The 27625-nt window shown below is 44.2% G+C and overlaps 1 protein-coding gene across 12 annotated transcripts in view; it reads right to left on the bottom strand.

The window, feature by feature from the left end:
- The window catches only part of DLG2 (discs large MAGUK scaffold protein 2), an 895737-nt gene that overhangs the window by 288029 nt on the left and 580083 nt on the right, over positions 1–27625 (bottom strand). For all 12 annotated transcript variants that reach the window (XR_014469831.1, XR_014469832.1, XM_083170304.1 and 9 more), the window contains 4 exons: positions 15427–15596; positions 8433–8569; positions 6815–6959; positions 4146–4287 (listed from right to left, as the gene is read on the bottom strand). Coding sequence is in view for 10 of the 12 variants with exons in the window: in XM_083170304.1 (XP_083026430.1) it covers positions 4146–4287; positions 6815–6959; positions 8433–8569; positions 15427–15596 (594 nt within the window). In the remaining 2 variants the exon portion in view is untranslated. The remainder of the gene's footprint in view (positions 1–4145; positions 4288–6814; positions 6960–8432; positions 8570–15426; positions 15597–27625) is intronic.

The raw sequence follows: 27625 nt of genomic DNA, 5'->3' as shown, positions 1-27625 counted from the left end.
TTACAGTAACTGTTTATCTAGCTTCTATCTACAGTGACTAAAAACTATCCCTCTAAGTATCCCATATTGTATATATCTATATATTTTAAATCTATCCATCAATCTACATATCTATCTATCTATTTAATTTCTATCTATCCCTCTGCATGTCTCATATCTGGTTCCGGTTTATAGTTCTACAGTGTCTTGTTAGGTAGTCAATAGGTCGACACCAAAAGGTCAATATGAAAAAGGTTGATGGTTTCAAGGTGGACATAAAAAATGTAGACACGCAATGGTTGACATAAGTTTTTGTCAAAAATCTTTTTGGTGTTTTTCACACTTTTCCATCCATGTGGAGAACGGTATCATGTGTCGAAGCATGGTGAGTGTAGGTTAGCCATGCGAGGGTATGCATTAAACTAATTAGTGGTCCATGTCAACAGGTGTCAACATGGACACCAAAAAAATTCAAAAACTCCTATTGATCTGTTCATGGGTCTACCTTTTTTATGTGGCCCTTTTGACCATGTCAACCTTTTCCATTTCAACTTTTTTTCATGTCCTTTTGACCCTGTCAAACCTTTTGTGTCAACTACACCCCTCCGTCTTTCTTTAAAATATCTATTTATCCACATCTAGTTATCTCATATCTATCTACTGTATCTATCTATCTATCTAATTTAGCAGCTCCGAACTCACAATCTATTGGCAAAATAAACAGTCATTGGTTAGATAAGATGGTTCCTGTGTTAGAGAACACCTCACCTGAGAGGGGGATTAAAGAATGATTTGAAGGCATAACTTAATGTTTATGGACCAGAGAATTCTAGATATAAAAATGACTGTAGGAGTAACGCATGAGAAATGTCGAACCCCAGTAGGTTCATTTATGGATATGCAGTTAGACAATAGTTTTACAGATGAGAAGGATCATCGTGTTTTATACATACTGTAGTTTCTCCCCCAAATTATTTGAAACTACCAATTTCCCAGGAGAACTGGGATAATCTGCGACCATATGGATTAGGACCATGATGCAGAATACACTCCAAAAATGTACCTCCTGAGAAATAACTAGTGGTAGCCTAATTCTCTTGTTACTTGGTGCTATGAAGTAGACAGGGAGGGCTCCCCACATCAGTTGTGCTAGGAACCAATCAACGCATTCCGCACCACCTCATCCTTTTCTAACTTTCCTCCAGATCAACCAAAGTAATGCAGAAAAATCGGGCAATCATAGTATTACACTTTTTTCTCAATTTACAATATAAATAATGATAAATTAACACCAGAATATTGAAAGCAATTGCCAAGGAACCGGTCTGCAACCAGTCACAAAGACAACAGATTCCTACCAATGTAAATTGGCCGGTGTATCATTTTTTAACAATTCCTATTGAACTACTGTAGTTTACTCAACGCAGGAAAGTTATGAATATATGAGGCTACAGTGGGATATAATTAAGTACATGACTAATCTATGACTAGGTTTGCAGAAAGCTGTGAGCATGTTCTGTATATTTGCCAAGTAAACTACATTTCTCGCTGAAGATATGAGAGAAGATTCTGCCCGGTGTTGTAGAAATACTGTACACAGAGAGCCATTAATATACCGGAACCGGTAGAGCTGTTTTTCTTAGAGATAACTTTCCTTTAAAACTTCAGTGCACAAATTACTCATCAACCAGCGATACATTATGTCATTTCAAATCCTTAAGGATCGCATTTCGCCTTCTAATTCCGTTACTCAGCCCTGTGCATCGTTGCATTTAAATAATTTAACTCTAATCTAATTAAAATGCTTTTACCTCCGTGTCTGTATTTCTGATGTAACAGGGTGCACCATACAATGAATATTCTAGCATATTATTTTATTCCCCTCACAATGAATAAGATTTAATATTCCAGTGAAGCGATTATCTATTGTTAAGCAGTTTTGCTCAATATTTCGACATAGTAATCAAATTGGTACAATTGCAGGCTAGAAATGAATTATTAAAAATTAATTATTAATCACTCAATAGATGATCTGGCATTATTATTTAAAGCTGTATTACCATCCAGGATCGCAACTAAAGGAGGACACTTGGGGCGCTGGACACTCTGGGGCAATTGGGATCAATCGCTTTCACCCTAGACTCAGCGGCAAGCCACCGGGAGAGTCCCAATGATGCTCAGCTTCTGCTGGTGGACACCCACTGCGGAGCCACAACTGGTCTGAGCTACTGCCTTCTCCCTTGTCCCGGGAACGCCAGACCTTTACTGTGACGTGATGATGTAAGATCTTTGCAACATGCCTACAACTCATGCTTATGGGCGCAAGATCAACTACTGTAGTTTTTTTGTGGGGGTTTGGTGACAATTTGGTGACTTACTGTATAGACCTGTCTGTTTCACTATAAGAGCCCTAATTGTCACACCCTGCATTTCGCAATGCGGATGTGATGTTATATTATTGAATAAATGAGCAGAGTGAAAATGTATATTTTCACTCGAATGTAGCAAAAATTTGTAGCCTGGATATAGGCTTCGATAACGGACCATCCCAGCATAGAGTCAGAAGCTGAGTGATACTGTAGGTTATGCTTCCAGTAGAGTGGGCTCATAAGCAACTGGTAAATCTTGAGTTATGAGTAGACCATAGGCCTAGGGTGGCAAAACATGTCAGCAAGTGCTACCAACAGTTCATGTGTCTCAGACAAACTGTGGGTCTATAGTAGGAATGAATGCAGCAGGTTTGAAAATGTGACAGTTAGTAATGACTACAGCTGTGCACCAGCTAGGTGATCTGGGGAATGTGACAGTTAGTAATGACTACAGCTGTGCCCCAGCTAGTTGGTCTGGAAAACGTGGACCGTTGGTAGATCTCGAGGACCGGTTTGGCCACCCCTGCCATAGGCTACGATGGGATAGCAGTTTCGGAGCCAAGAGATCTAATAAAAGCTAACAAACAGTGGCCCGCATAGAAACCTAAAGGGGCTGTTTTGTGAGCTGATGTCTCCATCAGTCCACCCAACCTCCGGGACATCCAGGGATGCTTGATATATGTGGATATTTACCTGAAACGAATATCCTACATAGATGTTTTTGATCAATATACTTCATGGGTTGAGTGAAACCCAATATTATAGCAGGAAAGGGTAGCACGATTGACCATAATACCATAATACTATGACACAGGAGGCAGTAACACTTGATGAAGTATATGAAAACTCGATAAAAACAATACATTTTTGATAGGCCAAATTAGTCGCACAAAATGTTCATTCCATGGTTTGTTTGTTTTGTTATTGAATTATGTTTATATCATAGGGGCAATTTATCTATCAATGTCCGTTACCCCCAAAAAGAGTTTTCCATCTAAGCTTATAATTCAGATCTATCTGAGACCGTTCCAACATAACGTGGCAATCCCGCCATGCATATTGTCTTATGGAGATGCCTATTGCCCACAGTTATTATACACAGCAAGAATACGTCATTAAAAGTGGATCTGAGACAACTTTCTAAATATCGGAGGAGCAGTATAAAACATTATAGAGAGATAAAGTGGAAAGGTTGCCCCTAGCAACTAATCAGCTACTAACTGTCACTTTAATTACTGTCATAAATGTGGTAGAAGCTGTTTTGTTGCTATTAGCAATTTCTGCACTTTTTCTCTCTCCGAAGGTTGATATATCTCCCCATACTCTAGTAACGGTGACGTTTCTCTTCCTTTATCTGTTGGTCACAGGCCTTTTTGAATGTGCCATTGCTTCTCAAAGTTGGTGTAGATGCGACTTCTGGCAAAATGAATGCGTGATCAGATACTAAGATCAATGTCCTATATGGACTGTAAAAAGGTACACTAGCCCAGGACGCATGTGGCAGCACCCCTGCCAGGGCTTCCGGACCTTATGACCGCAAGTCACATTATATTACGTTAATTGAACTTTGAAGTAAATGAGAAACTCAGAGTAATGTTCCTATGTTTATTTCAGTCATTTACAGCAAATCCCAGAGAATAAAGCACAGCAAATGGTAAAGCTTGGAGCCTATTCAGCAGCTCCTCAAGTGTAAGTCCAAAGTACAACCATCACAATGTCAATTTAAGGAGGCGTCCTGACACAATCTTATAAGGCTGGGTGTATTAAAAATAATAGATATGAAAGGCGTTTTCTGACCTGGTGTAGTCATCCTCCACAAGCATGTGCTTTGGGATAGGAGAGTACCTTCCCGGGGAGATTGGCGCCATTGAGCTCTTGTATTCCAAAGTGCCATTGTTAGCAGTGCTGAGGATGTGGCTCTCCAGAGGTGGGGAATACGCTGGCGATTAAAAGGAAACAAAAAAATACTTTTATTACATCAGGGAAGGCATCACAATAATTTCATGGAGGGTACTACAAGGCGGTAAGTTACATGTAGGGTACCGTAATGGGTGCTTGACAAGGCCCATAACAAACCCAGAAGCTCATGTTGCTGCACACAGCACCTATACCGAGTGTATGATTACTGGGTCTTATCAACCAATGTCCATATTCACATCAGAGCATTCTGGTGTCTATTTATTAAGCCTTGGATTGGGATAAAGTGGATATTGTGTACAGCCTGTGACATAGCAGTTAGGAACTGATTGGCTAGTACTTTATCTCCATCCACTCTATCTCCATACAAGGCTTAGTAAATAGACCCCTTTTGTCTCTGGTCCTTAAAAAAATTGTCTTTCCTCTCCAGATGCAGGGGTTGATCCATCAAGTATTGAAAAGAGTGGAGAAGTAGACCAGTGGAGAAGTTGCCCCTAACAACCAATCAGCTTTAAAGTAGCTTATATCAAGTACATTAGGCTGTATATAATGATGGTTATAAGCTGATTGGTTGTCAGAGGGACCCACACCATGTGTGAACGTATTTTTGGCAATACTTACCCTCTAATGTCCCACGTCGACAGCAGCAATGCAGCAGAGATAACCAGAAAAATGGCATTTCGACCATAATACTAGCATTTTACGAATGTGCAGTAGACACTGGGACAGAGTTCAGGTCCACTAGTAAAGTAACCCTAGTGCCCAGAGTATACAGTGCTGCTGGCTGAAGTGTAGGGGACACCAACAGAGTTTGCACACCAGCCCCCTCATCTCTATATCCACCCCTGAGCTGGAGTGTAGATGGATATGTGTTGGAAAATAGGCTACTCAGGTCATGTCTATGAATGGGAGCAAAAGGCTAATTGCTTTACACATACTGTATGTCCTTAGGACTTGATTCAAAGCTAATGGCCAAAAAAGGAATAATTTACATCTGGGTAATACCAAGCTGCACTGCATTTAACATTTGCAGAGACAATCAGATGTAGGATGGATTTGACGAAACTGAAATCTAAATTCCTCCTCTGGGAGGAAGCAATCAGCTTGGCATACCATGGGTCATGGTGCAGCATACTGGGGGCGTGGTGGAGGAAGGTGATGTTGGTTATGTTTAGAGCTGGGGGGCATGTCTGCAAAATTGCATCATCATGGACCTGCCTCCATTACACAATGCAGCGGTTACATGGCTGTGGTAGAATTGTGTGTATCTGTGGTGGAGCGGGTGCAGGCGGATGGCAGCAGGTATGAAATAAAGTAGCCTGGTATTTGCATGCTACATATTTACTCTGCATACAAATATAAATTGTATTTGCGCCATTGCATTGAAACATGTTTTTTTCCAGATGCACAGTAACTTGCTCTTTCCTAAGTTATTCCTGAATCAGAACCAGGCCCTGTGGGCCAAATGTAATGACGCCCAAGTTGGCTAAAGGTGCGGGTTCTCGCACGTTTTTTTTAAAGTGGCAATCATTTACAAGGCAAAACCGTGCCTTGTAAATGATTGCCGCTTAAAAAAAACGCGAGAGAACCCGCACCTTTGGCCAACTCCAGTGTCATCACATCTGGCCCGGTATACTCATTATTGAGCTGAGTGTTCTTTCCTACCCTCCTAGCACAGCCAGGGACATGTTACCTCTAGTTTAGGCAAGCATACCCTACACTAGAGTCCTCAGAGATTGTCCAAAGTAAATAACTTCCATTGCTTACTTACACTACAATGATTAGAGAAAGCATGCTTCTTTACAGTTGTATTAAGTATATGTATTGCATATACAGTATACAGTCTGGGTGAATAGATCACCCTATTTAGAATCCTTGATTCCCCTATCCTTGTGAGGGAGAAGGGACATACCTTAGTCTACCAGCAGCATGTGCTGGGGAGAGAGGCTGCTACAGCAGCAGTCCGCTGGGCAACAGAGGAAATCCTGGGCCCTCATTGCATGCCTCCAATAGGCTTGGGTAAAGTGTACATGCTCTCTGGGGCCACTGGGGGTGGCATGGAGCGTGGGGAGGGTGGGTCGGACATAGTGGGGTGGGCGGGGGGGGGGGGGGGGGTGGACCAGCGAATAGAGAGGGGGCCTGGTGGTGAAGCACTTGGCTAACACTGAGGTGACCCAGCACATGTCGGCTCGCTGTTCTAGTAATAAAACCGAATAGTCCAGTTTAGGAAACGCCTAGACATTCTCTCAATGAAAATTTCCCAAAACATTCCATATTTGTATTATTAAATAAACAGGGATAAAATTAAGTCTGTTTCCAGGGGTGTGGCCAATGTCAAATATCGATCAGACGTGCCACGTTCCTGGGATGGGGGTGGAGCCACTAGGAACAGACCATATTGAGGAGGGCCATACCGGTTATATCTCCACAGCAAAACTAGGGATCATCGTGACGTCTGTACCGGCCACACAGTCCCCTCTACAGATGAGACACTCCCCTAGAAAAACAGCCATCTGAAGGTACAGTAGGTAGCGCACAGCAGTACTTACAGTGAGTGATGTCAGGAGGCCCATATGGATCCGTCATATATATTGTTGTGGGTTTCCCCACCTTCAGGTAAACTACATCAGACGTGTTCTTCAAAATGGCTACAGCTTCTTCATGCGTCACTTCTTCTAAACTGTAATTATTAACCTGAAACGATAATGAATACATCACATAGGTTGCCATATACAGACCTTGGGTTATATTTATAATATGGAAACTACTGTAGCCAGTTTGTAAATGTATATTATTAGGTTTATTGTATAAAATCTACCAACCCAACAACCAGTGTTTGTTTATTCCAGTGTAGTATCCATTGTGTATGTCATGGGTCCTCAAACTGCGGCCCTCCAGATGTTGTGAAACTACAAATCCCAGCATGCCTTGCCACAGTTTTGCTATAAGGGAGTGTTAAAACTGTGGCAAGGCATGCTGGGATTTGTAGTTTCACAACATCTGGAGGGCCGCAGTTTGAGGACCCATGGTGTATGTTATAGTGCACCATCCCAAATCAACCTAGGGGGTCCCGCTCCCGAACTCATTCCTAAAACTGACAAAGTGTACACTTTTGAAAGACTTACCCTCATGTTAGGCCAGATGTACTAAGCTTGAAAAGTGATAAAATGGAGAGCGATAAAGCTTCAGCCAATCAGCTCCTAACTGTCACATCACTGACTGTGGGGTAGATTTATTAAGCTCGGTGAAGTCATAACGTGTCTGTTTTTTATCACCGGCCAATCAGCTCCTACCTGTCAGTTTTCAAACCAAGCCTGTAACTTCACAGTTAGGAGCTGATTGGCCGGTGATAAAAACCAGGCACTTTATCACTTCACCGAGCTTAATAAATCTGCCCCTGTGTTTGAAAAATGACATAAATTAGCTGACTGGTTGGTGGTTTATCACTCTCCATTTTATCCCCTTTCAAAGCTTAGTACATTTCACCCTGTGCCTTTCAATATGCCGCCTGTAAATACTAGAGAGACCAATACCAGTTAAAATCATTCAGGGCGAGTTGGAGGTGAACTTTTTCAAGGCTTTTTGCGATCTCATAGTCATAAAATATGGCACCAGCATCGTAGCCCTCACGGCCATTCTGCTTGGTTGAGATGGAGCATGCATTTACCGAGCATGTTGAGTGTCTCTTGTTGGTGGTACTGACACCTGTGATGAGTCGCAGTTCTGTCACTGACAAGGATCGCCATTGAGGATTGCCTATTCTGAGGCTACCTCCCCATACGTTTACAGAATCAGACTTTACTGCCATATGTCAATGCATCTATCCACTTATGCGAGTATGTGTCCTTCATGTGTATGGTCAAACCGTCCAGTGTTGCTCTATCTACAGCCACAACTGTCATCTTACCCATGACACAGTCATGACATACCCGCAACGTTTCCATGAACGTTGGGCCATGACACACCAATTACACACCCGCAAGGTTTCCATGAAACACCCATGACTTGCCCATGGGCCATGACACACCCATTACACGCCCGCAAGGTTTCCACGAAACACCCACGACTTGCCCATGACACACCCATTACACGCCCGCAACACTTCTCTGAGACGGATGCGTTCCAAATCCTACAATCTATGTTGGTGCTCACTTTGGTCATTCTCACCATTAGTAACCGGTCTCCTACTTGTAGTCGGCCATCTTTTTGTGCGGCTCCTCCTTCAATAATTTTTGTTACATAAATACTATTATCCCCGGGAATGTGCTGATTTCCGACTCCTCCTGCAATGCTGAAACCCAAACCTGAAAGCAATCGGGTAGAATTAGTTACAAAAAGTTCTGCCTGGACTTTAACTTAGCACAGCGGTGGTTAAACCTGGGGGCACTGTCACACAATAATGTGCACTGGGGGCACTGTGTCACACAATAATGTGCACTGGGGCACTGTATTGCATTATAAGGGTGCACTGGGGGCACTGTGTCACACAATAATGTGCACTGGGGGCACGGTGTCACACAATAATGTGCACTGGAGACACTGTGGCACACAATAATGTGCACTGGGGGCACTGTGTCACACAATAATGTGCACTGGGGGCACTGTGTCACACAATAATGTGCACTGGGGTACTGTATTGCATTATAAGGGTGCACTGGGGGCACTGTGTCACACAATAATGTGCACTGGGGGCACTGTGTCACACAATAATGTGCACTGGGGCACTGTGTCACACAGTAATGTGCACTGGGGGCACTGTGTCACACAATAATGTGCACTGGGGGCACTGTGTCACACAATAATGTGCACTGGGGCACTGTATTGCATTATAAGGGTGCACTGGGGCACTGTATTGCATTATAAGGGTGCACTGGGGCACTGTATTGCATTATAAGGGTGCACTGGGGGCACTGTGTCACACAATAATGTGCACTGGGGGCACTGTGTCACACAATAATGTGCACTGGGGGCACTGTGTCACACAATAATGTGCACTGGGGGCACTGTGTCACACAATAATGTGCACTGGGGCACTGTGTCACACAATAATGTGCACTGGGGGCACTGTGTCACACAATAATGTGCACTGGGGGCACTGTGTCACACAATAATGTGCACTGGGGGCACTGTGTCACACAATAATGTGCACTGGGGGCACTGTGTCACACAATAATGTGCACTGGGGGCACTGTGGCACATTGTGAACTGTAACAGTCATGAAATCTCTGCGGATGGTCTGTTTTGACAACTTTAGCACCATTTAATGGTGGGCGGGAGGGGGGGGCAGTTGGGAGACCTTGTTACATGCTGCTCTGCTGATCACTGGGAGATAGGGACACGGGGCATGCCAGCAGATCGTAGATTGTTGGGCAATGGGCATGTCCCCCATAAATCAGGGGGCGTGGCTCATGACCACAGCACTTCCCACGAGACCACACCCCCTAACTTTCTGCGGCCCCCACAAAGTTTGGAGTTGGTGTGCAGTTAAGGGTCTGCAGGTTTTATCTCCGGAGACGGGGATAAAGTTGGCCTTTATCTTCCAGCCCTACTTCCCAGAGCCACAGGTACATTTACTAATGTAAACAAAAAGATTAGATATCCAAGAGAGGACATCAAAAAAGTCTCCCGGGTGGGGCACAGCCTTCTTTTAAGAATCAATAACTGTTAATACAAATTTTATTAGTTAAAACATGACCCTAAAATAGGGTGTGACAAAGACAGAAGACAAGGACAAACAGATAACAATAATGGAGAAATATTTGAGAAAGTAGTGAAATATTAATTCGTAATGCAAATGTCTATGGATTATACCATGGAAGAAATCTTCCAGATATCACTGGCTGTATAATAGTATACAAGTATCAAATCCTGATAGACAATGGGCACCTCAAATCGCAATATATGTTTAGGATTAAATATCAAAAATACATTGTATTTTAGGAGATAGTTTGAAACAAATAATGTTGTTACAATGTTTCCTGTGGGTGACAGTGTGGTCTTAGCTTCAAATATCTGAGTATCGAGATGGTAGCAGTAAAGTTAAGATATAGGGGTACCTGAGTTGTAATTTGCTAAAGAAGTCGCTGCTGCCTGTGCATGTGACGTTAGTCAGTGAATGCGCAGTTGAGCGGACTCCAAAAGCGTCACAGGTAACGAAATATAGATAAGGGGGTTTCTGCTGTTTCCAGGGGTGACCTGTCTGGCTCTGTTATATGAACTACAGCGCAGAGTCAGATCCCGGGTCCCCAAGAAATGAGAGAACCCTGAGTAAGTGTAGGATATAGATTACTCCCTCACTCTATCCCTGGTGTATGCTGCTATCCTCTGTGTACAGAAATAACTGTAGTGAACAGAGGTTGAGCGATGCCACCCTGGCGGTGAGGTGTGGAAAGAAGTTAGGTTTGCACTTGGATAGGAAAAGGTACGGTTACCTATGGTTTCCTATAGTAGGTTGCCCGGGGTACTGTGCAAGAAAAGATAGAAGGAGAGTTTTTAGGAGAAGATAGAGGTGGAACCCAGGCTTCTTCTCAAAGTGCTGTCCAACAATTGATGCAAGCACAATTTATTAATCCCTAATCTCAGAAAATATAAATGAATGAATAGCTGTAACGTTAATAGTAGTTCTATCTTTATAATGCTGGCACAGGTACTCAGATAGTGGATAAGACACAGTTCAATTGATACCACTAGTATGCAAATGATAGGAGCTAAGACAAAGGAAGTAAGTGGTTTCAAGCAATTAATTAGTGCGTTTACAATCAAACTTAGCAGTGGGTGTCTGTAATTGCAATTTACTGCAATGGATGTCTATACCTGTAAACACAGAGTAAGCGCTACAGTTCAATTCATGCCACCTAGGCTCAACAATTATGTCAGTGGCTACAAATGTAGGTATAATGCAACAGTTCAATCAGTGCGCAATTAATTGGTGCGTTTACACAGTAACGATCAGATTTTGCAGTAGATATCTATAATTGCAGTACCTGCAGTGGATATCTTTACTTGCAAACACAGACTAAGCTCAACAGTTCAATTTATGCCACTGGGGCTCAAAAATTACAATGGCTACAATTGCAGGTATAATATAGAAATTCAAGAATAATGGAAGCTAGGACAGAAAAAGTAGATTGTTGCAGATAATCAATTTGTGCGTTACAAAGTAACACTGTTTTTACAATGGATATCTGTAACTGTAATTGCAAAATAAGCGCTAGAGTTCAATTAGTGCCACTGAGATTGGAACAAATATAGCAGTTTGTGCAGACAATAATTTTAGACATTAGTATGATGATAGTTAGATTATATAGTAATTATTGATAACTACAATCATGTGTTTTAGCGCTAAAATGCAATAAGATGCCACAAGGGCAGATACACTCACGGACTTTGACCCGCAGTACTCATGTAGTTAATGATTCTGAAAAATCCACTGGATGTATGCAGGCAAGATGAGAGTACTGAAGTGGGGAGAACGTGGGTGCTAGTAACAGAGACGTGTGTCTCTATGTGACAGCGGCGTCAGGATCCAGGCGTCGACACCATATATTATGAAGGTGCCGGAGTCCAGATGTCAATGGGTATATTCAGCGCTGGATGTAGGTGAAAAGCCGGCAGAAGGTGGTCGGATTGCTGAAGCCGCACTGTGCCAGTTTGAGCGGCAGGTGCGGTCTCTATGATGCTCCGTACAAAGAGCCAGCAGTGAGTTCAGAGGTAAGCCGCCAGGGCTACGGCAGTCCAGCGGGAAGTAAAGTCACTGTATTCCGCCGTGAAAGCCGGCAGGGTGAGCGGTCAGCTTCACACGGCATCCAAGGTCTGTTAAAAGGTTAGCTCTGTGGTCAGTCGCAGTCTATCAGCCACAGGAACGCTGTATGACGATTAAAAGAGGTGATATGGGTCCCTGCTTGTGCACAGCGGGGAACCTTACGAACGAGACGTACGTTTCACCATTAGGCTTTCTCAAACACCTGATTGAGAAAGCCTAATGGTGAAACGTACGTCTCGTTCGTAAGGTTCCCCGCTGTGCACAAGCAGGGACCCATATCACCTCTTTTAATCGTCATACAGCGTTCCTGTGGCTGATAGACTGCGACTGACCACAGAGCTAACCTTTTAACAGACCTTGGATGCCGTGTGAAGCTGACCGCTCACCCTGCCGGCTTTCACGGCGGAATACAGTGACTTTACTTCCCGCTGGACTGCCGTAGCCCTGGCGGCTTACCTCTGAACTCACTGCTGGCTCTTTGTACGGAGCATCATAGAGACCGCACCTGCCGCTCAAACTGGCACAGTGCGGCTTCAGCAATCCGACCACCTTCTGCCGGCTTTTCACCTACATCCAGCGCTGAATATACCCATTGACATCTGGACTCCGGCACCTTCATAATATATGGTGTCGACGCCTGGATCCTGACGCCGCTGTCACATAGAGACACACGTCTCTGTTACTAGCACCCACGTTCTCCCCACTTCAGTACTCTCATCTTGCCTGCATACATCCAGTGGATTTTTCAGAATCATTAACTACATGAGTACTGCGGGTCAAAGTCCGTGAGTGTATCTGCCCTTGTGGCATCTTATTGCATTTTAGCGCTAAAACACATGATTGTAGTTATCAATAATTACTATATAATCTAACTATCATCATACTAATGTCTAAAATTATTGTCTGCACAAACTGCTATATTTGTTCCAATCTCAGTGGCACTAATTGAACTCTAGCGCTTATTTTGCAATTACAGTTACAGATATCCATTGTAAAAACAGTGTTACTTTGTAACGCACAAATTGATTATCTGCAACAATCTACTTTTTCTGTCCTAGCTTCCATTATTCTTGAATTTCTATATTATACCTGCAATTGTAGCCATTGTAATTTTTGAGCCCCAGTGGCATAAATTGAACTGTTGAGCTTAGTCTGTGTTTGCAAGTAAAGATATCCACTGCAGGTACTGCAATTATAGATATCTACTGCAAAATCTGATCGTTACTGTGTAAACGCACCAATTAATTGCGCACTGATTGAACTGTTGCATTATACCTACATTTGTAGCCACTGACATAATTGTTGAGCCTAGGTGGCATGAATTGAACTGTAGCGCTTACTCTGTGTTTACAGGTATAGACATCCATTGCAGTAAATTGCAATTACAGACACCCACTGCTAAGTTTGATTGTCACTTTGTAAACGCACTAATTAATTGCTTGAAACCACTTACTTCCTTTGTCTTAGCTCCTATCATTTGCATACTAGTGGTATCAATTGAACTGTGTCTTATCCACTATCTGAGTACCTGTGCCAGCATTATAAAGATAGAACTACTATTAACGTTACAGCTATTCATTCATTTATATTTTCTGAGATTAGGGATTAATAAATTGTGCTTGCATCAATTGTTGGACAGCACTTTGAGAAGAAGCCTGGGTTCCACCTCTATCTTCTCCTAAAAACTCTCCTTCTATCTTTTCTTGCACAGTACCCCGGGCAACCTACTATAGGAAACCATAGGTAACCGTACCTTTTCCTATCCAAGTGCAAACCTAACTTCTTTCCACACCTCACCGCCAGGGTGGCATCGCTCAACCTCTGTTCACTACAGTTATTTCTGTACACAGAGGATAGCAGCATACACCAGGGATAGAGTGAGGGAGTAATCTATATCCTACACTTACTCAGGGTTCTCTCATTTCTTGGGGACCCGGGATCTGACTCTGCGCTGTAGTTCATATAACAGAGCCAGACAGGTCACCCCTGGAAACAGCAGAAACCCCCTTATCTATATTTCGTTACCTGTGACGCTTTTGGAGTCCGCTCAACTGCGCATTCACTGACTAACGTCACATGCACAGGCAGCAGCGACTTCTTTAGCAAATTACAACTCAGGTACCCCTATATCTTAACTTTACTGCTACCATCTCGATACTCAGATATTTGAAGCTAAGACCACACTGTCACCCACAGGAAACATTGTAACAACATTATTTGTTTCAAACTATCTCCTAAAATACAATGTATTTTTGATATTTAATCCTAAACATATATTGCGATTTGAGGTGCCCATTGTCTATCAGGATTTGATACTTGTATACTATTATACAGCCAGTGATATCTGGAAGATTTCTTCCATGGTATAATCCATAGACATTTGCATTACGAATTAATATTTCACTACTTTCTCAAATATTTCTCCATTATTGTTATCTGTTTGTCCTTGTCTTCTGTCTTTGTCACACCCTATTTTAGGGTCATGTTTTAACTAATAAAATTTGTATTAACAGTTATTGATTCTTAAAAGAAGGCTGTGCCCCACCCGGGAGACTTTTTTGATGTCCTCTCTTGGATATCTAATCTTTTTGTTTACACGTACCCCACTCCCTGGGAGCACCTCCACAATCATATAACGTAAAAATATTTACCTCATTGTATTGATTGGAGTATGCCTTCTCATTTTCTGTCACTATAGCCCAGTGCCCTAGGCCTTTCCCCATCCCCCTTTCCCTCTTATTTTACATTTACTAATGTGACAGTTTTTAGAAATGTAAGATGTTGCCCCTAGCAACCAATGAAATTCTTCTTATCATTTATCTAGCACCTTCTACAGAATAATGTCTAGAATCTGATTGGTTGCTAGGGGCAACATCTCACACATCTAGAAACTCTCGCCTTAGTAAATATACCCCTAACTGGCAGTTTCACACATGGGGCAGATGTATTAAGCCTGGTAAAGTAACAAGGTGGTGACAAAAGGTGGTAACACACCAGCCAATCAGATGTGTTTGAAAAATAACAGTTGCGTTTTCACCTTCCGCTTTATCACATTACCACAGCGCTAGAACCTTCATGTAATGTTGGATGCGTGGGACACGGTCGTTTGGTCTACCTATATTCGGTCGAAATACATTGTGTCGACACCCTTTAGTCGACACCTATAGAAGGTCGACATGGCTTAGACGACATGGGCTATATGTCGACATGCCAAAGGTTGACATAAAAAAGGTTGACATCGTTTTCAAAAGGATTTCTTTTTTCTAAAAAAGATAGTTTTTCATGCCTTTGACTTTTGTCGAGCACGCTGCTAACGCGCCCCTACACAACACACGCCTGGTGTGCGAATGTGTACATTGTGTTTGTGTAGTTCTGAGAAATCTAAGCGGAACACTCTACCTTTTGGCCCTTTGAATAGTTTGATTTCTACGACAGTTTCAAGGATGGGTCTCCTGCGGCGCACGTACAGGCGGACAATGGAACCGGCTTCTTTCAGAGCTTCCACCGCTCTGCTGTGCGACACCTCGGAAACATCCGCGTCATTCACTCGCAGAATACAGTCATTGACCCTGGAACAGATCACAAATCGTGCGTCTCACAAATGCTCTCCATGGGAGGATCAAGGTCTTTGCCGATATTTATGCAACATACATTTCATAGAACACAAAAGCCTCATTGTATCCGGACAGAAGAATATAATATAATAAAATGCATGCCGCTAGAATTCTACGGTTTTATTTTTACCGTGGTCACCTTAAGAGCTGGTCAATCTGGAGATAAAGAAATTAGGGTACACCAGGCATAAGCATGACTCATTGCGATTTATAACCCCCCCCCTCCCCGAACGCCGCCGCCCGGGTGTGCCTGCCCACCCCCCCACCACCGAATCCCCTTGGTAACATGCGAGGGCACACATCCCTCGCATTCGGAGAGAACACCCAGCTTTTTCATGGGGACGCTGTGATACACGCCGAAAGCACAAAAATGCTCATGCAGATGTGCACCAACGGAACGGGGCCGAATTTGGCCCCTTCTGAGCAATCGTGTATTACCCCTAAGATAGCTTCAGCATGCTGACAGTTATTCACTGTCTGTCTGCAGGCTGGAAGGCAGGTAGAGAATGGGGGCTTCCAATTGGTGGGTAGCGCCAGACATCTACCAATCAGCAAACTGACTGCCATTCACTGTCCGGCTACAGGCTGGGAGGTAGGTAGTTAATGCTGTCTCGCTGCTCTGATCATGTGACCACCACCCACCTTTGCCCAAAGGCCCCTAGAATTGTGGGCCCTGGACAGCTGCCCAGTAGGCCTATATGTTAAGATGTCCCTGCCATTAGACTAAGGTCCTTATTCTGGTCTGTTTGCATGGACCAGAAAATGTGCAGATGGAGCGCCTGTAGTCTTTGCAGCCAGAAGCAGATGCGCGCGCGACGGGAAACTGGGACGCGCGTGTGTGTGGGACGATCGCGTGTCCCAGTCCGATGTAGCATCCGCTTGCCAGTGGGGGTGGTCTGGCGAGCCCAGGCGCTGGAGGCGTGGTTGCCGACCATCAAATGATGTGAGTGGACCCCACTAGGCTGCGAATGGATGTTAGTGCGTAACACCCATTCGCAGCCCTGCGAGGGAATCGCCCTTGAGAATGGGTGGCGCCCAGGCTACCATTCATAAGGGGGGGTTTGGAGGACTCGCAAGGCGGCCTTTAAATACGACTCACATCGCCATTGGTTAATACCAATACAGCAGTTTATAACATTTGCAATAATCTCTGGTCGTATTTTCGACCAATTACATATCTTAGTAAATTTCCCCATTAGGTTTTTAAGGCCCAGGATGGCGTCCACCCCCCCCCCCCACCCCTTGCCCCCTATTTCATGCACTTCCCCCAGCATGCAACTTCTCCTCGACTGCCACGAATGGGCACCTCTAATTGGATCTTGGATCTCGGGAGTGCGCATTTTTGCAATGTACGCGAGTTTCCTGAAACAATCTTGCGCTTAATTGGAATGAATGCGTTATATTATCTTTGCCTTCAGTAATGAACGTGACCATTTGAATGCGATGGAATCAGGAATCAGGATACTGCACGGCGCACCCAGTGTGGGGTTAACAGCATTTGTATTCCTGTTACTGAAGGAGAGTCTGTGACCGGAGCCGGGATCTGACTCAGTCAGCGGAAGGGAAAGATCTGAGTTGCTGGGGGCGCAGGGTGACACTAATGCAGGCTGAACACATGTGACTGGAGAAGTTCAGCAGCATTGGAGCCCAGCTGAGCTCCCCTAAACTGGGTCCGTTCCTCTGGTTTTCATCTAAAAATCTGCTGATTTCTCTACATCGTCAGATTTCTTGTGTAATATATATATATATATATATCTATATTTATTTTCAGTAATAATTCCATTTTGAAAAGATACTACAACATACAGTACAGTATATAGGCATCAGTTAGATTGTGCAGTCAATGTTTGGAATTAATAAAGTTTGGCTGGGATGCCGGTATCACCGTGTGCTCCATGGATTGGTGAAATAGATTGCAATCATGTGTAGGATCTCCTAAGAAACTTGGATGGATCTCACTAATGCAACCTCATAGCTAGCCTACTCCCACCTACCCTGTCTACCCTAACACACCCTCATATATACCCTACTCCCACCTACCCTGTCTACACTTATACACCCTCATATATACCCTACTCCCACATACCCTGCCTACACTAATACACCCTCATATATACTCTACTCCCACCTACCCTGCCTACACTAATACACCCTCATATATACCCTACTCCCACCTACCCTGCCTACACTAATACACCCTCATATATACCCTACTCCCACCTACCCTGTCTACCCTAACACACCCTCATATATACCCTACTCCCACATACCCTGCCTACACTAATACACCCTCATATATACCCTACTCCCACCTACCCTGTCTACACTTATACACCCTCATATATACCCTACCCCCACATACTCTGCCTACACTAATGCACCCTCATATATACCCTACTCCCACCTACCCTGTCTACACTTATACACCCTCATATATACCCTACCCCCACATACCCTGCCTACACTTATACACCCTCATATATACCCTACTCCAACATACCCTGCCTACACTAATGCACCCTCATATATACCCTACTCCCACCTACCCTGTCTACCCTAACACACCCTCATATATACCCTACCCCACCAACCCTGCCTACACTAATACACCCTCATATATACCCTACTCCCACATACCCTGTCTACACTTATACACCCTCATATATACCCTACTCCCACATACCCTGCCTACACTAATACACCCTCATATATACCCTACTCCCACATACCCTGTCTACACTTATACACCCTCATATATACCCTACCCCCACATACCCTGCCTACACTTATACACCCTCATTTATACCCTACCCCACATACCCTGCCTACACTAACACACCCTCATATATACCCTACTCCCACCTGCCCTGCCTACACTAATACACCCTCATATATACCCTACCCCCACATACCCTGTCTACACTAATACACCCTCATATATACGCTACCCCCACATACCCTGCCTACACTAATACACCCTCATATATACCCTACTCCCACATACCCGGTCTACACTTATACACCCTCATATATACCCTACCCCCACATACCCTGTCTACACTAATACACCCTCATATATACCCTACCCCCACATACCCTGCCTACACTAACACACCCTCATATATACCCTACCCCCACTTACCCTGCCTACACGAATACACCCTCATATATACCCTACTCCCACATAACCTGCCTACACTAATACACCCTCATATATACCTTACCCCCACATACCCGGTCTACACTTATACACCCTCATATATACCCTACCCCCACATACCCTGTCTACACTTATACACCCTCATATATACCCTACTCCCACCTACCCTGTCTACACTTATACACCCTCATATATACCCTACCCCACATAACCTGCCTACACTAATACACCCTCATATATACCCTACTCCCACCTGCCCTGCCTACACTAATGCACCCTCATATATACCCTACTCCCACATACCCTGTCTACACTAATGCACCCTCATATATACCCTACTCCCACCTGCCCTGCCTACACTGATACACCCTCATATATACCCTACTCCCACATACCCTGTCTACACTTATACACCCTCATATATACCCTACTCCCACCTACCCTGTCTACACTTATACACCCTCATATATACCCTACCCCACATAACCTGCCTACACTAATACACCCTCATATATACCCTACTCCCACCTGCCCTGCCTACACTAATGCACCCTCATATATACCCTACTCCCACATACCCTGTCTACACTAATGCACCCTCATATATACCCTACTCCCACCTGCCCTGCCTACATTAATACACCCTCATATATACCCTACTCCCACATACCCTGTCTACACTAATACACCCTCATATATACCCTACTCCCACCTGCCCTGCCTACACTAATGCACCCTCATATATACCCTACTCCCACATACCCTGTCTACACTAATGCACCCTCATATATACCCTACTCCCACCTGCCCTGCCTACACTAATACACCCTCATATATACCCTACTCCCACATACCCTGCCTACACTAATACACCCTCATATATACCCTACTCCCACATACCCTGTCTACACTTATACACCCTCATATATATCCTACCCCCACATACCCTGCCTACACTTATACACCCTCATTTATACCCTACTCCCACATACCCTGTCTACCCTAACACACCCTCATATATACCCTACCCCACCAACCCTGCCTACACTAATACACCCTCATATATACCCTACCCCCACATACCCTGCCTACACTTATACACCCTCATTTATACCCTACTCCCACATACCCTGTCTACACTAATACACCCTCATATATACCCTACTCCCACATACCCTGTCTACACTAATGCACCCTCATATATACCCTACTCCCCCATACCCTGTCTATACTGATACACCCTCATATATACCCTACTCCCACCTACCCTGCCTACACTAATACACCCTCATATATACCCTACTTCCACCTACCCTGCCTACACTAATACACCCTCATATATACCCTACTCCCACCTACCCTGCCTACACTAATACACCCTCATATATACCCTACTCCCACATACCCTGCCTACACTAATACACCCTCATATATACCCTACTCCCACATACCCTGCCTACACTAATAAACCCTCATATATACCCTACTCCCACCTACCCTGCCTACACAAATACACCCTCATATATACCCTACTCCCACCTACCTTGCCTACACTAATACACCCTCATATATACCCTACTCCCCCATACCCTGTCTATACTGATACACCCTCATATATACCCTACCCCCACATACCCTACCTACACTAATACACCCTCATATATACCCTACTCCCACATACCCTGCTTACCCTAATACACCCTCATATATACCCTACTCCCACATACCCTGCCTACACTAATACACCCTCATATATACCCTACTCCCACATACCCTGCTTACCCTAATACACCCTCATATATACCCTACTCCCACATACCCTGCCTACACTAATACGCCCTCATATATACTCTACTCCCACATACCCTGCCTACACTAATACACCCTCATATATACCCTACCCCCACATACCCTACCTACACTAATACACCCTCATATATACCCTACTCCCACCTACCCTGCTTACCCTAATACACCCTCATATATACCCTACTCCCACATACCCTGCTTACCCTAATACACCCTCATATATACCCTACTCCCACATACCCTGCCTACACTAATACACCCTCATATATACCCTACTCCCACATACCCTGCTTACCCTAATACACCCTCATATATACCCTACTCCCACATACCCTGCCTACACTAATACACCCTCATATATACCCTACTCCCACATACCCTGCCTACACTAATACACCCTCATATATACCCTACCCCCACATACCCTGCCTACACTAATACACCCTCATATATACCCTACTCCCACCTGCCCTGCCTACACTAATACACCCTCATATATACCCTACTCCCACATACCCTGTCTACACTTATACACCCTCATATATACCCTACTCCCACCTACCCTGTCTACACTTATACACCCTCATATATACCCTACCCCACATAACCTGCCTACACTAATACACCCTCATATATACCCTACTCCCACCTGCCCTGCCTACACTAATGCACCCTCATATATACCCTACTCCCACATACCCTGTCTACACTAATGCACCCTCATATATACCCTACTCCCACCTGCCCTGCCTACACTAATACACCCTCATATATACCCTACTCCCACATACCCTGTCTACACTAATACACCCTCATATATACCCTACTCCCACCTGCCCTGCCTACACTAATACACCCTCATATATACCCTACTCCCACATACCCTGCCTACACTAATACACCCTCATATATACCCTACTCCCACATACCCTGTCTACACTTATACACCCTCATATATATCCTACCCCCACATACCCTGCCTACACTTATATACCCTCATTTATACCCTACTCCCACATACCCTGTCTACCCTAACACACCCTCATATATACCCTACCCCACCATCCCTGCCTACACTAATACACCCTCATATATACCCTACCCCCACATACCCTGCCTACACTTATACACCCTCATTTATACCCTACTCCCACATACCCTGTCTACACTAATACACCCTCATATATACCCTACTCCCACATACCCTGTCTACACTAATGCACCCTCATATATACCCTACTCCCCCATACCCTGTCTATACTGATACACCCTCATATATACCCTACTCCCACCTACCCTGCCTACACTAATACACCCTCATATATACCCTACTTCCACCTACCCTGCCTACACTAATACACCCTCATATATACCCTACTCCCACATACCCTGCCTACACTAATACACCCTCATATATACCCTACTCCCACATACCCTGCCTACACTAATAAACCCTCATATATACCCTACTCCCACCTACCCTGCCTACACAAATACACCCTCATATATACCCTACTCCCACCTACCTTGCCTACACTAATACACCCTCATATACACCCTACTCCCCCATACCCTGTCTATACTGATACACCCTCATATATACCCTACCCCCACATACCCTACCTACACTAATACACCCTCATATATACCCTACTCCCACATACCCTGCTTACCCTAATACACCCTCATATATACCCTACTCCCACATACCCTGCCTACACTAATACACCCTCATATATACCCTACTCCCACATACCCTGCTTACCCTAATACACCCTCATATATACCCTACTCCCACATACCCTGCCTACACTAATACACCCTCATATATACCCTACTCCCACATACCCTGCCTACACTAATACACCCTCATATATACCCTACCCCCACATACCCTGCCTACACTTATACACCCTCATATATACCCTACTCCCACCTGCCCTGCTTACACTAATACACCCTCATATATACCCTACTCCCACATACCCTGCCTACACTAATACACCATCATATGTACCCTACTCCGACCTACCTTGCCTACACTAATACACCCTCATATATACCCTACTCCCACCTACCCTGCCTACACTAATACACCCTCATATATACCCTACTCCCACCTACCCTGCCTACACTAATACACCCTCATATATACCCTACTCCCACATACCCTGCCTACACTAATACACCCTCATATATACCCTACTCCCACATACCCTGCTTACCCTAATACACCCTCATATATACCCTACTCCCACATACCCTGCCTACACTAATACACCCTCATATATACCCTACTCCCACATACCCTGCCTACACTAATACACCCTCATATATACCCTACCCCCACATACCTTGCCTACACTTATACACCCTCATATATACCCTACTCCCACCTGCCCTGCCTACACTAATACACCCTCATATATACCCTACTCCCACATACCCTGCCTACACTAATACACCATCATATGTACCCTACTCCCAGATAAGATAAGATAAGATAAGATAAGATAATTTATTGTCATTGTAAAAACAACGAATTGTCAACACAACGAAATTACATTCATAGTCACAAGGAAAATACCGATAGAGGAAGGCGATAGTGCTCTAACTGTTCACGTTATAGTCGCACACTGCTGTGGGAAAGAAACTCTTTCTTAGACGGGAGGTTCTAGTTTTTATGCTCCTCAACCGCCTGTTTGATGGCAAAAAAGAAAAGACATAGTTATAGGGATGAAACTGATCCTGCATAATGCTGTTCCTCTTACGTCTGCAGTTTATTAAAAAGATGTCGGAGATAGAGGGCAAATCGCAGCCAATGATGGTTTCGGCAGTGCGTATTACTCTAGTTAATTTCTTCAAATCTTTAACTAGGCCATTTCCAAACCACACTGTAATACAGTAGGACATTAAACTTTCAATTACACAGGTATAAAACCTCACTAAATTCTCCCGTGAAAAATTGGCAACTTTCAATTTCCTTAAAAAAAAGAGGCGCTGCTGAACTTTCTTTACCACTGAACCGATGTGGGGGGTCCATGATAGGCCCTCTGAAATCATAGTCCCTAGCAGCTTAAACTCTTTCACTCTTTCTACCTCCAAACAATCAATAAAAAGAGGTTCTAATGCACATTCCTTTTTTCTTCTAAAATCAATAATAATTTCCTTAGTTTTTGCCAGATTCAATAGAAGGTTATTCTCCTTGCTCCATCTAACTAAGGACTGAACCTCATCTCGATAAGCAGATTCATCACCATTAAGGATGAGTCCCACTAACGTGGTGTCGTCTGCAAATTTTACAATTAAATTTGAATCCGACTGTGAGAGACAGTCGTACGTAAACAAAGAAAACAATAGTGGGCTCAATACGCAACCTTGAGGGGCACCTGTACTCAGCTTCTGCACTGGTGATTCACAACTCCCTAACTTGACATATTGGGGCCGCTCCAGTAAAAAGTCTAAAATCCAGTTGCATAACCTAGGGGGAAAATTTAAATACAACAATTTAGACACTAAGATATTGGGGATTATTGTATTAAAAGCAGAACTGTAGTCAATAAACAACAGTCTGACATACGAGTTTGGTTTCTCCAAGTGTGAGAGCGAAGAGTGAACCACCAACAGTAGTGCATCCTCTGTGGATCTATTTGGTTTATAAGCAAATTGATTATTATCAAAGCCCTGTGGCATGAGCTTCTTTATATATACCATAACCAGCCTCTCAAAACATTTCATAATCAGAGGGGTAAGTGCAATAGGGCGGTAATCATTTAAGCTCTCAATCTTGGATTTCTTGGGAATGGGAATGACCGTCGTGGACTTAAAAATGTCAGGGACAATACAGGCCTGTAAGGACATATTAAAAATAAAGGTGAAGATCGGGGTTAGTTCGCCAGCGCAACCCTTCAGGACCGTTCCCGGGATACCGTCGGGGCCAGCAGATTTTCTGACGTTTGTCCCTAACAACCCTCTCCTAACCTCATGTTCTGACAGAGAGAGTATCACATCCTCCTCAGAGAGAGGGAGTTTGTGAGCTGTAGATACATTTCCCTCATCAAATCTGGCATAAAACTTACTGAGGTCATTAGCTAAAGATTCCGCAGCTTTGCCAATGCCTACACTTATACACCCTCATATATACACTACTCCCACCTACCCTGCCTACACTAATACACCCTCATATATACACTACTCCCACCTACCCTGCCTACACTAATACACCCTCATATATACCCTACTCCCACATACCCTGCCTAAACTAATACACCCTCATATATACCCTACTCCCACATACCCTGCCTACACTAATAAACCCTCATATTTACCCTACTCCCACCTACCCTGCCTACACAAATACACCCTCATATATACCCTACTCCCACCTACCTTGCCTACACTAATACACCCTCATATATACCCTACTCCCCCATACCCTGTCTATACTGATATACCCTCATATATACCCTACCCCCACATACCCTACCTACACTAATACACCCTCATATATACCCTACTCCCACATACCCTGCTTACCCTAATACACCCTCATATATACCCTACTCCCACATACCCTGCCTACACTAATACACCCTCATATATACCCTACTCCCACATACCCTGCTTACCCTAATACACCCTCATATATACCCTACTCCCACCTATCCTGCCTACACTAATACACCCTCATATATACCCTACTCCCCCATACCCTGTCTATACTGATACACCCTCATATATACCCTACTCCCACATACCCTGCCTACACTAATACACCCTCATATATACCCTACTCCCACATACCCTGCCTACACTAATACACCCTCATATATACCTTACTCCCACCTACCCTGCTTACCCTAATACACCCTTATATATACCCTACTCCCCCATACCCTGTCTATACTGATACACCCTCATATATACCCTACTCCCACATACCCTGCCTACACTAATACACCCTCATATATACCCTACCTACACTTATACACCCTCATATATACCCTACTCCCACCTACCCTGCTTACCCTAATACACCCTCATATATACCCTACTCCCCCATACCCTGTCTATACTGATACACCCTCATATATACCCTACTCCCACATACCCTGCCTACACTAATACACCCTCATATATACCCTATTCCCACATACCCTGCCTACACTTATACACCCTCATATATACCCTACTACCACCTACCCTGCTTACCCTAATACACCCTCATATATACCCTACTCCCCCATACCCTGTCTATACTGATACACCCTCATATATACCCTACTCCCACATACCCTGCCTACACTTATACACCCTCATATATACCCTACTCCCACATACCCTGCCTACACTTATACACCCTCATATATACCCTACTCCCACATACCCTGCTTACACTAATACACCCTCATATATACCCTACTCCCACCTGCCCTGCCTACACTAACACACCCTCATATATACCCTACTCCCACCTGCCCTGCCTACACTAACACACCCTCATATATACCCTACTCCCCCATACCCTGTCTATACTGATACACCCTCATATATACCCTACTCCCACATACCCTGCCTACACGAATACACCCTCATATATACCCTACTCCCACATACCCTGCCTACACTTATACACCCTCATATATACCCTACTACCACCTACCCTGCCTACACTAATACACCCTCATATATACCCTACCTACACTTATACACCCTCATATATACCCTACTCCCACCTACCCTGCTTACCCTAATACACCCTCATATATACCTTACTCCCACCTACCCTGCTTACCCTAATACACCCTTATATATACCCTACTCCCCCATACCCTGCCTATACTGATACACCCTCATATATACCCTACTCCCACATACCCTGCCTACACTAATACACCCTCATATATACCCTACCTACACTTATACACCCTCATATATACCCTACTCCCACCTACCCTGCTTACCCTAATACACCCTTCTCCCCCATACCCTGTCTATACTGATACACCCTAATATATACCCTACTCCCACATACCCTGCCTACACTAATACACCCTCATATATACCCTACTCCCACATACCCTGCCTACACTTATACACCCTCATATATACCCTACTACCACCTACCCTGCTTACCCTAATACACCCTCATATATACCCTACTCCCCCATACCCTGTCTATACTGATACACCCTCATATATACCCTACTCCCACATACCCTGCCTACACTTATACACCCTCATATATACCCTACTCCCACATACCCTGCCTACACTTATACACCCTCATATATACCCTACTCCCACATACCCTGCTTACACTAATACACCCTCATATATACCCTACTCCCACCTGCCCTGCCTACACTAACACACCCTCATATATACCCTACTCCCACCTGCCCTGCCTACACTAACACACCCTCATATATACCCTACTCCCACCTACCCTGCCTAAACTAATACACCCTCATATATACCCTACTCCCACATACCCTGCCTACACTAATACACCCTCATATATACCCTACTCCCACCTACCCTGCTTACCCTAATACACCCTCATATATACCCTACTCCCACCTACCCTGCCTACACTAATACACCCTCATATATACCCTACTCCCACCTACCCTGCCTACACTAATGCACCCTCATATATAGCACCCTCATATATACCCTACTCCCACATACCCTGCCTACACTAACACACCCTCATATATACCCTACTCCCACCTGCCCTGCCTACACTAATGCACCCTCATATATACCCTATTCCCACATACCCTGCCTAAACTAATACACCCTCATATATACCCTACTCCCACCTGCCCTGCCTACAATAATACACCCTCATATATACCCTACTCCCACCTACCCTGTCTACACTAATACACCCTCATATATACCCTACTCCCACCTACCCTGTCTACAATAATACACCCTCATATATACCCTATTCTGACCTACACTGCTTACCCTAACACACCCTCATATATACCCTACACCCACCTGC

The sequence above is a fragment of the Crinia signifera genome, chromosome 2 (assembly GCF_055691185.1).
Source record: "Crinia signifera chromosome 2, ASM5569118v1, whole genome shotgun sequence".
NCBI classification, from domain to species: domain Eukaryota; kingdom Metazoa; phylum Chordata; class Amphibia; order Anura; family Myobatrachidae; genus Crinia; species Crinia signifera.
The sequence above is the reverse complement of the archived record's forward strand: the minus strand, read 5'-3'. Positions and strand labels throughout refer to the sequence as shown.